This window comes from Etheostoma cragini, chromosome 21 (assembly GCF_013103735.1).
Source record: "Etheostoma cragini isolate CJK2018 chromosome 21, CSU_Ecrag_1.0, whole genome shotgun sequence".
In the NCBI taxonomy this organism is placed as follows: Eukaryota; Metazoa; Chordata; class Actinopteri; order Perciformes; family Percidae; genus Etheostoma; species Etheostoma cragini.
This window is the reverse complement of record NC_048427.1, coordinates 21,665,660-21,680,344: the sequence shown is the minus strand read 5'-3', so window position 1 is coordinate 21,680,344 and position 14,685 is coordinate 21,665,660. Positions and strand designations below refer to the sequence as shown.

At 44.8% G+C, this 14,685-nt stretch overlaps 1 protein-coding gene across 1 annotated transcript in view; it reads left to right on the top strand.

Moving 5' to 3' along the window:
• Window positions 1-14,685, top strand: part of LOC117937069 (dynein heavy chain 9, axonemal-like) — a 114,749-nt gene that overhangs the window by 54,102 nt on the left and 45,962 nt on the right. Inside the window, exons 47-54 of the mRNA XM_034860727.1 lie at window positions 155-394; window positions 5,648-5,809; window positions 6,933-7,129; window positions 8,013-8,175; window positions 8,401-8,524; window positions 10,515-10,657; window positions 13,181-13,342; window positions 13,564-13,797. Of these exons, the coding sequence (XP_034716618.1) occupies window positions 155-394; window positions 5,648-5,809; window positions 6,933-7,129; window positions 8,013-8,175; window positions 8,401-8,524; window positions 10,515-10,657; window positions 13,181-13,342; window positions 13,564-13,797 (1,425 nt within the window). The remainder of the gene's footprint in view (window positions 1-154; window positions 395-5,647; window positions 5,810-6,932; window positions 7,130-8,012; window positions 8,176-8,400; window positions 8,525-10,514; window positions 10,658-13,180; window positions 13,343-13,563; window positions 13,798-14,685) is intronic.

The following is a 14,685-nucleotide window of genomic DNA, read 5'->3' as shown; positions in this document are numbered from 1 at the left end:
GATTGACAGTTTTACCTGCCAATTACATAATTCACCCGCTTTTTGGCACGTTGTCAGTGTTAATTTCAAGCCCTGGTCGTTGATCGAGGCTAGGTAGGGTTAAGATGACCCTTGTTGGAGACAACTTGTTTATGCTGTATATCTCTCTTCGTAGCGCCACTTCTCTGTCTTTGCCCTGTCCTTTCCTGGAGCCGAGGCCTTGAACACCATCTACACCTCCATCCTGTCCCAGCACCTGAGAGGAGGGGGCTTCAGCGCCGCCCTGCACAAGAGCTGCCCCACCCTGGTCCAGGTAGCCCTGGCCCTGCACCAGCGCATATCCTCCACCTTTCTCCCCACCGCAGTCAAGTTCCACTACATCTTCAACCTGCGAGACCTGTCCAACATATTCCAGGTGAGACACAGATCCAAAACATGCAAAGAGGAAATATCTACACAGACGTTCTTTCAGAAGAACGACCAATCTTTTCACAGTTAAATGTCAGCGGTTACACTGAAATAGTTTTCTTTTCATTTCATTCCTCTTTCCATTTCCAACCAGGAGTTATATATTTTGGACTTGATTTACAAGGCTCTGCTTCCCACGAGGAAAGAGCCAGGCTTCTGTCACTAATTTCTCATCTAAATTATTATTGATTTAAGAGCTTGGTCTGAAAGCTAGAAATAAGTCTGAAATAAGTGTAACAGAAAATATAATGGATTTGCACTTCCATGGGTGTTAGTGATGATTTAATGTATTTAAATGAATATAATATCAGAGCGCATGGGCTGTCAGGGGAGAAGCTTTGGGGGCAATATTTCTGTCAAAATCCTCCACGGTTTCATGGAGGGCAGGCTCTCTCATTTAACTCAGTCTGTTGTATAATTAATACTTTAAGCCACTGAACTAGAAGAACTAGAAGAATCTAGGAGTTTAGAAAGGCAGCTCTGAGTTTTAATTATACAACAACATAATGTACATAACACAAAGCCGTAGTAATAGGCAATTTCATGTTCACCTTTTTAAAGCCACACTAATCAATACTGGATGGATCAAATTTATATGTGTAATGCAAAAAGCACTTCATAGTAGGTGGAAAGCAAAGAGAGCTGTGCCAAATTTGCGGTCTGAGGGCGTTTTCACACCGACAGCCTTTAGTTTGGTTGATTCCAACTAGAGTTCACTTGCCACCCTTGGTGGGGTTTGTTTGGGCAGGTGTGAATTCAGCAATCAAACTCTGGTGTGCACCAAAAGGACCAGAACTGATCCTTACTCAATCCGCAGCAACTATACATACTCCTTCAGTCTGAGCTAATGTCTCCTGTAGTCAGGTAGCTTAGCAGTCTGAGCTAATGTCTCCTGTAGTCAGGTATCTTAGCAGTCTGAGCTAATGTCTCCTGTAGTCAGGTAGCTTAGCAGTCTGAGCTAATGTCTCCTGTAGTCAGGTATCTTAGCAGTCTGAGCTAATGTCTCCTGTAGTCAGGTATCTTAGCAGTCTGAGCTAATGTCTCCTGTAGTCAGGTAGCTTAGCAGTCTGAGAGATTGTCTCCTGTAGTCAGGTATCTTAGCAGTCTGAGCTAATGTCTCCTGTAGTCAGGTAGCTTAGTAGTCTGAGATATTGTCTCCTGTAGTCAGGTAGCTTAGCAGTCTGAGATATTGTCTCCTGTAGTCAGTTAGCTTAGCAGTCTGGGCTAATGTCTCCTGTAGTCAGGTATCTTAGCAGTCTGAGCTAATGTCTCCTGTAGTCAGGTAGCTTAGCAGTCTGAGCTAATGTCTCCTGTAGTCAGGTAGCTTAACGGTCTGAGCTAACGCTCCTGTAGTCAGGTAGCTTAGCGGTCTGAGCTAATGTCTCCTGTAGTCCGGTAGCTTAGCAGTCTGGTCTAATGTCTCCTGTAGTCAGGTAGCTTAGCAGTCTGAGCTAATGTCTCCTGTAGTCAGGTAGCTTAGCAGTCTGGGCTAATGTCTCCTGTAGTCAGGTGGCTTAGCGTTTTGAGCTAATGTCTCCTGTAGTCCGGTAGCTTAGCAGTCTGAGCTAATGTCTCCTGTAGTCAGGTGGCTTAGCAGTCTGAGATATTGTCTCCTGTAGTCAGGTAGCTTAGCAGTCTGAGCTAATGTCTCCTGTAGTCAGTTAGCTTAGCGGTCTAAGCTAATGTCTCCTGCAGTCAGGTGGCTTAGCGGTCTGAGCTAGAGCTCAGCTGTGACTCCCCCAGCGTACCTCTGTGCTTTGCACCTTCACAAGGGGCGAGACAGTACAACCGCTTCTCCAGATTTCCAGCACGAGGCCTAAGGAGTTGTCACTTAGTGTTTTCTGGCTTGTCGTGTCAGATGTTTGAAATAATTGGGCGACTTTTTTTTGATTGGAACTTAGACAAGTAGCCAAAGACAACTGTCTCATTATAATCACCTCTAATGAGCCAGGAAACTGAGATCAGAGACTCTGTGTGAGCTTGCATCACACCTTGTAAAGGTGTTTTAAATGTGACAGAAGGAGCTCCAGACAACCCTCAAGGTTGCATATTTAGGAGAGTATTGTTGCTGGTATTTGCTGACAACATTCTCTCTTCTAGGTTTGTGTAAGATGGAGCTAATGCCAAGCTTTTTTCTCTCCACTACTTTCTCTACTTTGTCTCTTACTACTTATTTACTTTGTTGCAGTACTCCATCTTTCTCCTTTGTTCTCTGTCTCTCTCTCCATGAACTGGACCATCACTATGCCCTTTGGATGTTAAATTGGACCTACTATAACTGAAGTATAGTAGCCACATTCCACTTACAGGGCGAGACAAACAGTTTGGCATCCGACTGGGAGCATTGTCAAACATCTCTGTTTGCCAATGTTCATTCTCTGCCATGACCAGCAGGCATATCCGAGGGCCTGTCTTCCCCATGTCAGCCTAAATGAGCTCCTCGAAGCTCAAGGCGTAGGAGGAGAAAGATGGACGTAATGAAAAGGAGGACAGAGACAAGGGAAAGAGAAATAAAGAAAGACAGTACATGAGACCTGTGATGCGGAGAAACACTGACTCCACTGACTGAACAATATGCCCGTATGATGTTCCATGCTGTGTTCATGCACCACGTCAGCTGGGTGCTTTTGTTAGCAGGGGAAGCATTGTTTGGGGCTCGGAGCATCTGTCAGGGTCCGAGGGAAGATCGCGCGCTGCAGACGTTCCCACAGACGGACAGACAGACAGACGGACAGACCCAACACCTACAACTCTCTCATCGCTCTCCTCTGAGTTGAACAAAGCAACGAAAGATCAGGACAGAGGGGATGAGATAGTCTCCCAAACTCGGCTGGAGAGAAGAAAACAAAGTTCTCTCTCCTTGTCAGTTTGTTAGCGCTGTGCTGTTTGTTTGATTGGTACAACCAACAGCTAAGCCTGCGAGTCGACTCTTATATAGAGTTGCCATATGGTGTTTTGTTTTGCTCAGGCACACTGCACAATAAATGTGGGATGTCATGACTGACACCATTAAGCAATGAAATGGAGTAGAAAGACACAGATCATTCACAAATACTCTGGAAAACATCTTGACTTTTGTAGATTTAGAGTAGCGATCATTCTGGCTCAGTTTGAATCTTTAATATGAATAACCATGCAAATATTCACATACGCACACCACCCATCTGCACCATTACACAGTGGATTTAGCTCCAATATGAAGGCAGATCAGATTCAGCTGGCTTTACCCCCAGAGATGGTTCTGTTGATTGGAGCACACAACATCTGCTTGCCTCTGCCTCCTGGGTGACAGCGTGCAGAGGGGTTCCCTTCCTCATCCTATACGGCACCTGTTGTGTGAGGCACCCACATAGTGCAGAGTTGTGCCTGACTGCATAATGAACGGCCCTGTGGGAGAGCATACACGTTACACAGGCCTGTTCTAGAGACACATTAATCATCTAGCATCCATTAAACACTCATGCTCATTGTCTTCATTCTCTCTTTTCATTTAGAGATTTTTAGAGGTGCCCTGCCACACGTATCTCATGACTTTGTGGTAATATCGGAAGTGCTACCATGGACTCTGTAACTTGGTTACCGTGGGTACCTTTTTTCAAGCCATTCTAGTATAGTATTCAAAGAGCTAAGCTGCTTGACTCTGATTGGCTAACAGCTAGCCAATGAGAGCCTAGCTATCAGCATCCTTTACCCAGCTCATGAATATTAATGAGCTCAGGCAGCATGACGTCAGCCTGATCAGCGACCAGTGATTGGCCTGATTTCTCGTCTCATTTCTTTTCAGTGGCTAGAGCTGACACACACACACACACACGGACCCTACAGATGACAAAAAATGCAAGTAGAAACGGTTTTGTGTGGTAGGGCACCTTTAAGGATGGAGAGAGTATAAATTACAAACAGAAAAACCCTATTTGTTCTCATACATGTTAAGCCGCATTACCCCCCCCCCAGACTAAGCTCACTGATCTGCTCCATAGCCTTTAAGGAAATCAATTGGCAGAAAAGAAAGTTCTGATGTTTGCAAGTTCTTTCATCACCTCATTTAGGACTATGTCCTACAGCTACCAGCCCCATTCAGCCACCATGCGTGATCATACATATGAGCATTATAGCGGTCCACCAACCACTCCCCACACCCGCCTTCCGTGTGGCAGCGTCCAACATCTGGAAGTCTCTCCAGGAGAAAGCTGTAATGCCACGTCCCTGGACATAATCAAACAACACCTCCACCACAGCCTACAGACTCAGTTAAATCCAACTCAAGTTAAATCTCAGTTAAATCAACTTTGCAACTACTAATCCATTTATTAGTTGTGTTTCGTTCGGTTTCTGTGTTCATTGTTTTGCCTTCATGTAAAGGTCCTTGAAAGGCACTATAAAAAATCCATTATGGATTTTATTATAATAATATTGGTTCCCTCAAATAGCTACCACAAATTATTTAGTCACTCAATCCAGATTTAAGACACATGTCATAAAACCTTGCTGTGGTCTAGTGAGGAAGTGCTAAGATGTTCCGGTGAAAGGATCCCGAGAGAGAACACGCTTGTGTCGTCTTGAAGATGATGTCACAGCATTTTCATGCGCTGTCGCTATGACAATCAGCTGAGAATCCCGCCTCCACTGAGGGGGTACGTACTCCAGTGGGAAATCAAAGTAATGGTAGCAAAAGTGAGTCAAACTGAGTTGAGTTGTACCATGCATCTTTCTAAAATGTGGCATTATTCTGGTCTCTGTTTAAAAACGGCATAACCATTCAGAGCGTCCGGCACACTCTCTCTCTTCGTTGTCTCCGTTGGACTTCATTTGGAAATATTGCACACTGAAAACATATAGCATTTTCTATATTTCATGATATTTAATATTCCGTGCTATATTGGCTGACGGTTGGTGTCCTGTTCTTGTCTTGTGCGTCACTAAATGTACATCTTTTAACCCTTTAGTTAAGTTAGAAAGATAAGAGATGTGACCAGAGGGTGGAGGTGGGAAGGTGCAGCTGCTAAGCCAGTGGTATTTATAGTTGAAACGGGGCCATTGTTTTCTGAGTTTCTGTGGCACACCTGCTAACATCTAGTTCACTTAATATCCATTGATTTACCCACAGTGACTGAGCTGTGTTTCCCTTCTTGTGTGTATATTGGCCAAATCAGCCTCTGGAATCAAACTCCAAACCTTCATCTCTCCCCTCTCCGCCCAGGGCATTCTCTTCTGTACCGCCGAGTGTCTGAAAGCCCCTCCAGACCTGCTGAAAATCTATCTGCACGAGTCCAACCGGGTCTACAGAGACAAGCTGCTGGAGGAGCAGGACTTCCAGGCATTTGATAAGCTGCAGGCGGACACAGTGAGAAAGTTCTATGAGGTGAGAGTTTTACAAAGTTCAGCAGAGGAAAAGGGGGAGGCTGGGGGGAAATCATTAGGCTGCCTGCTTTGTGTCTGGACCCGGACATCAGTGGCCAACACAGCGAGGAGAAAGAGGAGAGGAGAAAAAGGAATACTGGGGGTCAGTAGAGGCTTGGAGAGAATATTAATCAGGGTGGTGTGGGGTCTGGCTGTCAGGGTCTGCGCTGTCAGCCCGGCAAATTGGAAAACATTTTAATGGTTTTCTGTCCACTGCTCCCCTCAATACCTCTCTACTGGCTCTACAGCATGTACACTAGTCATGCCACAATGAAGAGCCTGACATGTATATGTGTACACACACCCACACATGGAGAGGGAGGTAGAATAATACTGACCACTCCAGAATCTATTATTCAGAGTGTTCACCTTCCGTAAACTTAGGAGACTTTGCCCTGTGCCACAGAGCGATATGCAGCATGCTTTCTGCTATTTTTACATGCAAACAAGAAAGCCTTTAGATACTGTGGCACTGTGAGGAAGTATACTTGATACTATGATAATGAAGACTGCACTGAAACACAATGTACATGTGAATTTGTAAGAAAGTCTTCATTCATCACGCCTACTGCAGCTTTATGCCAGTGGAAGTTAGCGGAGAAAACAAGCGCTCCCTATGAGGCCCACGATCTCGCCAGTGAAATATTTGGGGCCAAACTCTCTTATCAAAGGGACAAAATGAACTAGGTCACCCTCTGCCCAGCTGGGATATTCAGCTGTGTTCCTGACTTCTTCGTTTTGTTTCTTCATTCGCACGTATCGTAAAAAGAGACAATATATGATTTGCGAGGGAATGTGAAGGAGAACTGCCTAAAAACCTCCAGGCAGCATATTACAGGAAATAATCACGTCTATGTAATATACTCAACTTGGATGTATCCATCAATAATTTTACACACACATCAATAACCCTGATTCATATTACAGGCTAGTCTAATTAAAAAGCACCATTAGCAGACTAAAGGCATGGCTCCATGTGACATGTCCGACTCTTCACCAAGAAGGACACAGGAGAAAATAAAGTGTCTGTGTGTGTCTGTGCGTGTGTGTGTGTGTGTGTGTGTGTGTGCGCGTCCCTCCTTGAGGACATGGAGGAGACTCTGGAGCAGACCAGGGGGATGAACCTGTTCTGCCACTTTGCCCGTGGGCTGGGGGAGTCCAGGTACATGGCTGCTGAGTCCTGGGGCAGCCTGAATAAAACCCTCCTGGAGGTGCTGGACAGCTACAATGAGGTCAACGCCACACTCAATCTGGTGCTGTTTGAGGACGCCATGGCTCACATGTGAGTGCAAGTTTTGGAACCCCAGACACTGCGTGGGGGGAGTAAAGAAAGAGTAAAGAAAAAGTGTTTTTGTCACTTTCTTGATTCTCTGACAAGGAACTCAACTGACTTCCCAGTTATTTTAGGATTTACAGTTCTATTTTACAAACTGTCAAAAGACAGCAAATCTGTAGAAAGTAATCCAGCATGCATCATGACGGCTAACACAGAACAGGTAAAAAAATAAAACTATTAACCCCTCCAACATCTTGGAAAAAAATGGAAAAGCAACCCTTGTGCACACTGTTTGATGTTATCATTTATTCTTTATCACCTAACACGGAAGCTGCTGGAAGAACCTCCCTGGCTGTAGTGGGAGCGATGAAAGCAGCTGACGTGTCAGTTGAAGTGTTACGGTCCTGACACACCAGCCTGACAACCGGCCGTGGCACAGTCTGGCAACGTCGCTGACTCAAGTCTGGTCGGCTGGCGGCCTTCATTTTGGCTGACCTGACATGCTCAGTCAGACTCAATGACCAATCTGATTGGTGGAGAGCTAAGATAAGGTAGAGATCTGAGATGAAGATTCAGCAATGGTCATCTGTCTGGTTGGTGTGTCACGGCCTTAAGGGAAGTCGAGGCGTGTGAGAGTACACGCTGGGACGGAGTGTCTGCTGAAGTGTGTTGTATTGCATTTGACAACAACCTCAAATGAAGCAACACAAATGAATGGCACAACGATTCTCTGATAAATTTGGTACATCTGAGTGGTGAAGATGGTATGAAGGTAGAGAGAGCAGACACAGACTACCTGCGTTTGTTTGTCTGATGAGTCAGAGATTGTCTTTCTCTGGCTCACCCTTCCATCTTTCCTTCTCCCTAATGTCTTCACCTCCGCATGTAGCTGCCGTATAAACCGAATCCTGGAGTCTCCGCGGGGGAATGCGCTGCTGGTCGGAGTGGGCGGCAGCGGCAAGCAGAGTCTGACCCGACTGGCCGCCTTCATCTGCAATCTGGAGGTTTTCCAGATCACCTTGAGAAAAGGATACAGTATCGCCGACCTCAAGGTTTGAGGGGGATTACATTGCAACGATATACCACACTGCAAAAAAAGCATTCATCTGAACAGCTTAATTAGTCACATATGAAGTATTAAAAGATTTAAATGGAAACATGGAGGTGTATCTGAGTGAAATACCTGTCCTGGTAATCCACAAAGGCAGAATAACAGCCCAATCTCATTATGTGTGTCCCTCTCCCACTCCATGTCTTTCTCTCTCCCCGCCACCCAGAGTGACCTGGCGTCCCTCTACATCAAAGCTGGCGTGAAGAATATTGGCACCGTGTTCCTAATGACTGACGCCCAAGTGGCAGACGAGAAGTTCCTCGTTCTGGTCAACGATCTGTTGGCATCGGGTAACAGCCGGATTCCCTAATAATTACTGTTTGTCATATTTTGCAAGAGAGACATTAAAAAATCACTGTGATGCCATTTCTGCTGCAACACCTATAAACTACAAGACATCATTGGGAAGAATTGCAGCAAGGCTGGAATCACATCCAGATTTATAGCTGACATTTGAAGGCTGTCATACGTAGCACCATATAAATGAATATAGAGCTATTCTCAATATGTTCCGTTATTATGCACAAAGGAATGTACAATATAATGTTTCTGTAACACTGGAAATAATGGCCCAAGCCAACAGATACAACAACTTTAGCACACTACTTTCAATTTAAAATCTGAAGACATAACGCAAGAGCATGTACTTCTAAAAGGAAAAAAGAATCCAGTCCCCCCCTTATAAATGAAATAAAATACTTGCTCAGTTCAGTACATTCGGGGGTTTGCTGCAGCAGTCTGGTGTGATGTGACCGGTAGCTTGTGGTGGTTGTCTAATTTTAGATTAATATTGCTGTAACTGAAATTCCTGAGTGAGTTTGTTGACTCTATAACACCACATGCTAGAGTTAGTGCTAGAAGTTCCGAGCACAGTGTCCCACTCCACGGCAAAGGGACGTGTTTCTGAACCTGCCGTCTGCTCCGCTCCATCGCCTCAACAGCAGCGCCTATCACTGTTGTTAAGATGCAATCATTGCAAAAAAATATGATAAGAGAAATCCAGTACAGTGTTGACTATAAGATAATATTTGAATTACCAAAGGGGTCAACATGCCAGCAGATACCCCCACAGTTGGAGCGAGGAGTGGCTGCTCATATCTACCGTGTTTCCCAGGTGCTCATTGTTTACAGTACTAATACATACATACTAACTTTCAGTATTACTGCCCAAATACTGTGAAATTACTGTTCAAGAGGTTGAAATATCATGGGCATGTTTGATTAAAAATGATTAATAATTATGAAAATGACGTCAGTGGGACAGTTAGCACGGCTACCCAAACAGAAACCAGCTGACCTGAACACTGTCACACCGAATAACGGATCAGTCTGGCTATCAGACTAGGTTACAGTAAAGGTCCAGTTTTATCTTTTGTGCTAATGTAACACCAAATCAGCCTGTAGCCAACCAGAGGGGCGTTAGGGCAAAAAGATCACAAACATGTGGACTCAGATCAGATCAGGTGAGATAGTGACAGTTTCAGACGGTGCATATGTCGACAGTCCTGTGTCCGCTGTGACTCAAAGCAGATCTCTGCATTTGCACGAGCCCTCTGTATGAACTCCTGCTGTCCCCACCTCTAATAACACGCCTAGGTTTGATAGAGTCTTAACGGCTCCCTCTCCACCGCTACTTTTGGTCATAAAGCGTTTTGAGCCAAGTTTTGAGCAAAAAGTGATCTCAGTGCACCGAGGGTTTTATCTCCAGTAGAAGAACTAACACGCACAAACCCCATTATCACCATCCTGGTATACTGGACATAAACAGACATAAATAGGAGGCAAGTGGAGACTCCGCCCACTGCTAGTAGTTACCATGGTAACGCTAGTAGCTTTAGTCTCAGAGAACAAGACATTCGGACCGATAAGACCCATTCAGGAGGAGGGATGTTGGCCTCCGTGTTTGCGTTGCCAAAGGTCTCCGTTTGTAGCCGTTGAGACTGAAACACAAGATTCATAACCAACACGGGTCAGAGCAGGGGGAATGAGAGGGGGAAACACCAGAGCAGGGGGAATGAGAGGGGGAAACACCAGAGCAGGGGGAATGAGAGGGGGAAACACCAAAGCAGGGGGAATGAGAGCGGGAAACACCAGAGCAGGGGGAATGAGAGGGGGAAACTCCAGAGCAGGGGGGAATGAGAGGGGGAAACTCCAGAGCAGGGGGAATGAGAGGGGGAACGAAGCAGAAGACATTCCTGTTTTAACCAGAAACCAATCCCAAAGAGCTTCCCACGACCTCAGTGGGCTTCCCAGGGTAATTGGTGATTTCATTCATTCCAGGAGAGATTCCTGACTTGTTCCCAGACGATGAGGTGGAGAACATCATTGGCAGCGTGAGGACAGAGGTCCGGGGCTCGGGACTGATGGACACAAGGGAGAACTGCTGGAGGTTCTTCATCGACCGGGTTCGCAGACAGCTCAAGGTGAACCTTCAGATAGTCAGACAAGTACACACAGCTGTGTGTGTTTTGCATTTCATTACTCATCATCCTTGGCTTTCCTTCCAAATCCTGTAATTGATTTTAAGATAGCAATAGCATGCTGCCTCGCACTGTAATTGACCATTCCAAAAGGAGAAGAACCTCCTGGATAAACCTCTGGCTTTGTGATGAGCCTTTCCCTCGACATGTTTCAGTGCTGATGTTTTCAGGTGAACTGGAATGCTTTCGGAGGCAGTGGACCATTTTAAATTTCACCAGCATTCTCAGAAAAGCCGGCAATTACCTGCAGATCATTTTACCAACGTTGGCTGCCTTGTTCCCCCTGGAGAGAGAGGGATTCCAGGGGGTTGTTCATCCCGTCATTATTACAGTGTGCACCGCCACCACCCACATCCTCCACCCCCCGCCTCGCTCCCAGCTCAAGCCTCCCTGGGTTGGAGAGGGAATAAATTGGGAAGGCAATCCCAAGGGCACAAGCTTGTAAAGAGTGGATTTCTAACAATGTGGCTGTCTGGATGGACAGGCTAATGTCAAATCCCATTCAGGACTACCTGTGCACAGGGGGACAAGTTTAAATCCTGACCCCAACATTTAAATCCCTATTCCAATCAGACCTGGGAGCAGTGTTCCCAACCTGGCTGTCGTTGGAGGACGCTGAATGGGTTGCGAGATGATTACTGCATAGGAAGTGTAAAAACACACTCCATGTGTGTGTGTTAGTTTGTGATGATTTATTTATTTGGAAACCTATTTGGTAGCATGTTATGACCTAAATCTTTAAAATGGCTCCTGCATTATGTGGGGAACCTCAGGTGGTATTGTGGTTAAAAGGTGCACAATCCCACATAAATGTTCCTTTTATTCAAATATCCACAAATTAATACATGACAAACCTGCTGGCAGGTAGTATAGCAGTACGGGGGGGAACATAGTAACATTCTGTGTGTATTCTGCTGTGGGTATTGTTCTTGATGGATAGTTGTATTGTAGACGTAAGATAAACTCATACATTCTGTATACAGCTACAATGACTTAAAAACACTGATTCATATGCTTTTTGTCAATTAAAATTGTTTATATTTTGCATTCAGAAAACATAATATAGTAAAAATAATATTCACGAACAGTTACAAACGGGTGGGGGAGAAAACAACACATGCAGAAACAGACACACACACAAACAGACACAAGACAAGGGACCTGAGGAGGCTTCCAACGAGCTGCAATCGTCCTCTAACAGCTGGACGTCCAGCAAACACTGGGAGGCGGACCGCTCATCAACAAGCCAAATATTAACAGTAACAGGCACAGTAACATTTATCAAGGGAGAAATGTTGGATGCAATATTGTTGCAGAAGAGACCAACAGCAGAGCACTCCCAGAACATAGGAATTTATGTGCCTTGTGCTTTCACTGGACACAAAGTGCATAAAGGGCTATTCATTATTTTCATATGGTGCATTTTCACAAGGGTGAGATATGTCCGTTGTATGAAATTGTAGTGAATCTGCTGATGATCTAGATTGCGAGATGCTTCTAGAATGTTAGACCATGCATCATGCCAGTTGAGAGCGGGGTCTGGCCAATCCCAGATCCTCTCAATAGGAAGGGCAGAGCGGCCAGATATACGATTCATATTCTGTGTATTGTGGTATATTGTGGTCAATGTCTCTAGATACATTAAATGGTCCGTAAACTGTTCCAATTTTGATTCTGTTTAATTGATTGTGTCAAATCATAACATTAGTTTGCTCTGAACCCTTTAAAGACAGAAGGTCTAGACCACACTCTATAATTTACAAAGACCCAACAAACAAACAACCCAATAGCAAGCATTCGGTGGACAGGGAGGAGGAAAACCGTTCCTTTCCACAGCGCCTCTAGGGGCCCACAGCTGATTTTTGCCCCAGTGACCCTGGGTGAATACAGAGAATGCTGTAGCCTTACGCCAGCTTCAGTGTGTGCATCCATTGTCACAGGAAATGTAGAATACGTTTGCAGCTTCTCGCTTATCATCAGTCGTGTCTTTGGGTGTGCTTCTGCATGTTTGTTTCTAATGGTATTGAGCATCTGGCTGAGCTTCTCAACAAGCCAGCTGTTAGTCTCCCACAGTGAAAATCAGCCTGACGCAGCCCACAGCCCAAAACACTCTTTTAATTCACATGCTTGCTGGAGGCTTTATTTGCTTAATGATGTAGCAGCAAATAATTAATTCGCAGTTTCCTATTTCTTCCCCATTAAAGGGTGTGTTTGGGGAGTTTTTCCTCCCCTGAATCAAGGATCAAAAGACAGAGGGCGTCAAATGCTGAATGGATTGTAAAACTCACTGAGGCAAATTGTGATTTGTGATATTGGGCTATATGAATACAATTGATTTGACTTAACTTGACATAAAGAAGTACTAATCAAAGCAGGAATCCCCTGCCTTTGTGTTATCAGTGTGCCTGTGTCCCCACAAATGACTGTGGTCAGTGGTTTTCACACCCGGGTGTGCTTGTGTTGCAGGTGGCTCTGTGTTTCTCTCCTGTGGGCAGTAAACTGAGGGTCCGCAGCAGGAAGTTCCCTGCCGTGGTCAACTGTACAGCGATCGACTGGTTCCACGAATGGCCGCAGGAGGCGCTGGAGTCGGTCAGCTTCAAGTTCCTCCAGGAGGTGGAGAACATCGAAGTAAGAAGAGTTCATATGTTAATATACACACAGGGATGAAACCAGCCACACAAATGATGTCATCAGGCTACGCGGTACAAAGAATTTGATATTCATTTCAAAAGAAACTAAATTCTGGAGCCCAAGCATCAGGATATATTGCTTTCCAGCCAAACCTGCACAGTGATCTTAATTATCCTATTAATGTGAAGTAACCTGTTCTGTGATTTATAATTCTGCAGCCCCAGGTCAAGGAGTCAGTCAGTAAATTCATGGCATATGTCCACATGAGTGTCAATCAAACGTCCAAGGAGTACCTGGCCAACGAGCGACGCTACAACTACACCACACCCAAGTCTTTCCTGGAGCAGATCAAGCTGTACGGCAGTCTGCTGGGCCACAGGAGCAAAGATCTCACCACCAAGATGGAGCGGCTGGAGAACGGCCTGCAGAAGCTCAACAGCACCTCCGCTCAGGTACTGCTGCTCACTCCTTACACTCCACCCTGACCCGCTGTAGCACAGCACATCTGGAACCTCTTTAAAAATCATTTTTTCATTTCTAGCATTTGGGACTCATAACCCCCTATTTACATCCCAGAATTCCCATGACTCATTAAAAATGGATTGCAGTAATAGTGGTAATACTGTAAATAGTAGTAGTGATTGTAGTAATAATGGCAGTAAACATTTTTAAAACAGTACAAGGCTAAAAGGTTCTTTTATTTATCATTTCACAACACAGGGTTGCACAATGAAATACAAGCCTCACACATAGAGAAAAGTAATAAAGTAGTAGTAATTGTAGTTGTAGTTTATATTATAATAGCATTATTAGTAGTAGGGGTTATTGATCCTACCCAGCCAGTCACCTTACAGAGCTATATGTAAAGCAGAAAAGAACCCGGCAGACTTTGTCCTTTCTTTATTTTGCAATGAGTAATGTTTATTTGCATCATTTGATATTTCCCTACTTGGATACCTACACCTGGATCCATTAGTCCAAATGTTTACCATCTCCACACCTTTGCAGAAGAGAGCTATATGAATAATGCAACACAAGGCCTGAGTGTGAAGCAGCCCTAATTATAGTGGTTCTACTACACTGTGCAAGTGGATGGAAAACCACAAACACACACACACACACACCCAAACACACACCATTTCACCCCTACTACCCTAAACCTACTCGCACAAAATCACACACATGCACAAACACCCCTTACGCATAACTGACATCAATGTGTAAAGCCACAGAGTGTGTTTTACTTTCTCATCGCCATTTTACTGTAGGAAGTAGCCAACATACACACACACACACACACACACACACACACACACACACATATATGTGTATATATATAT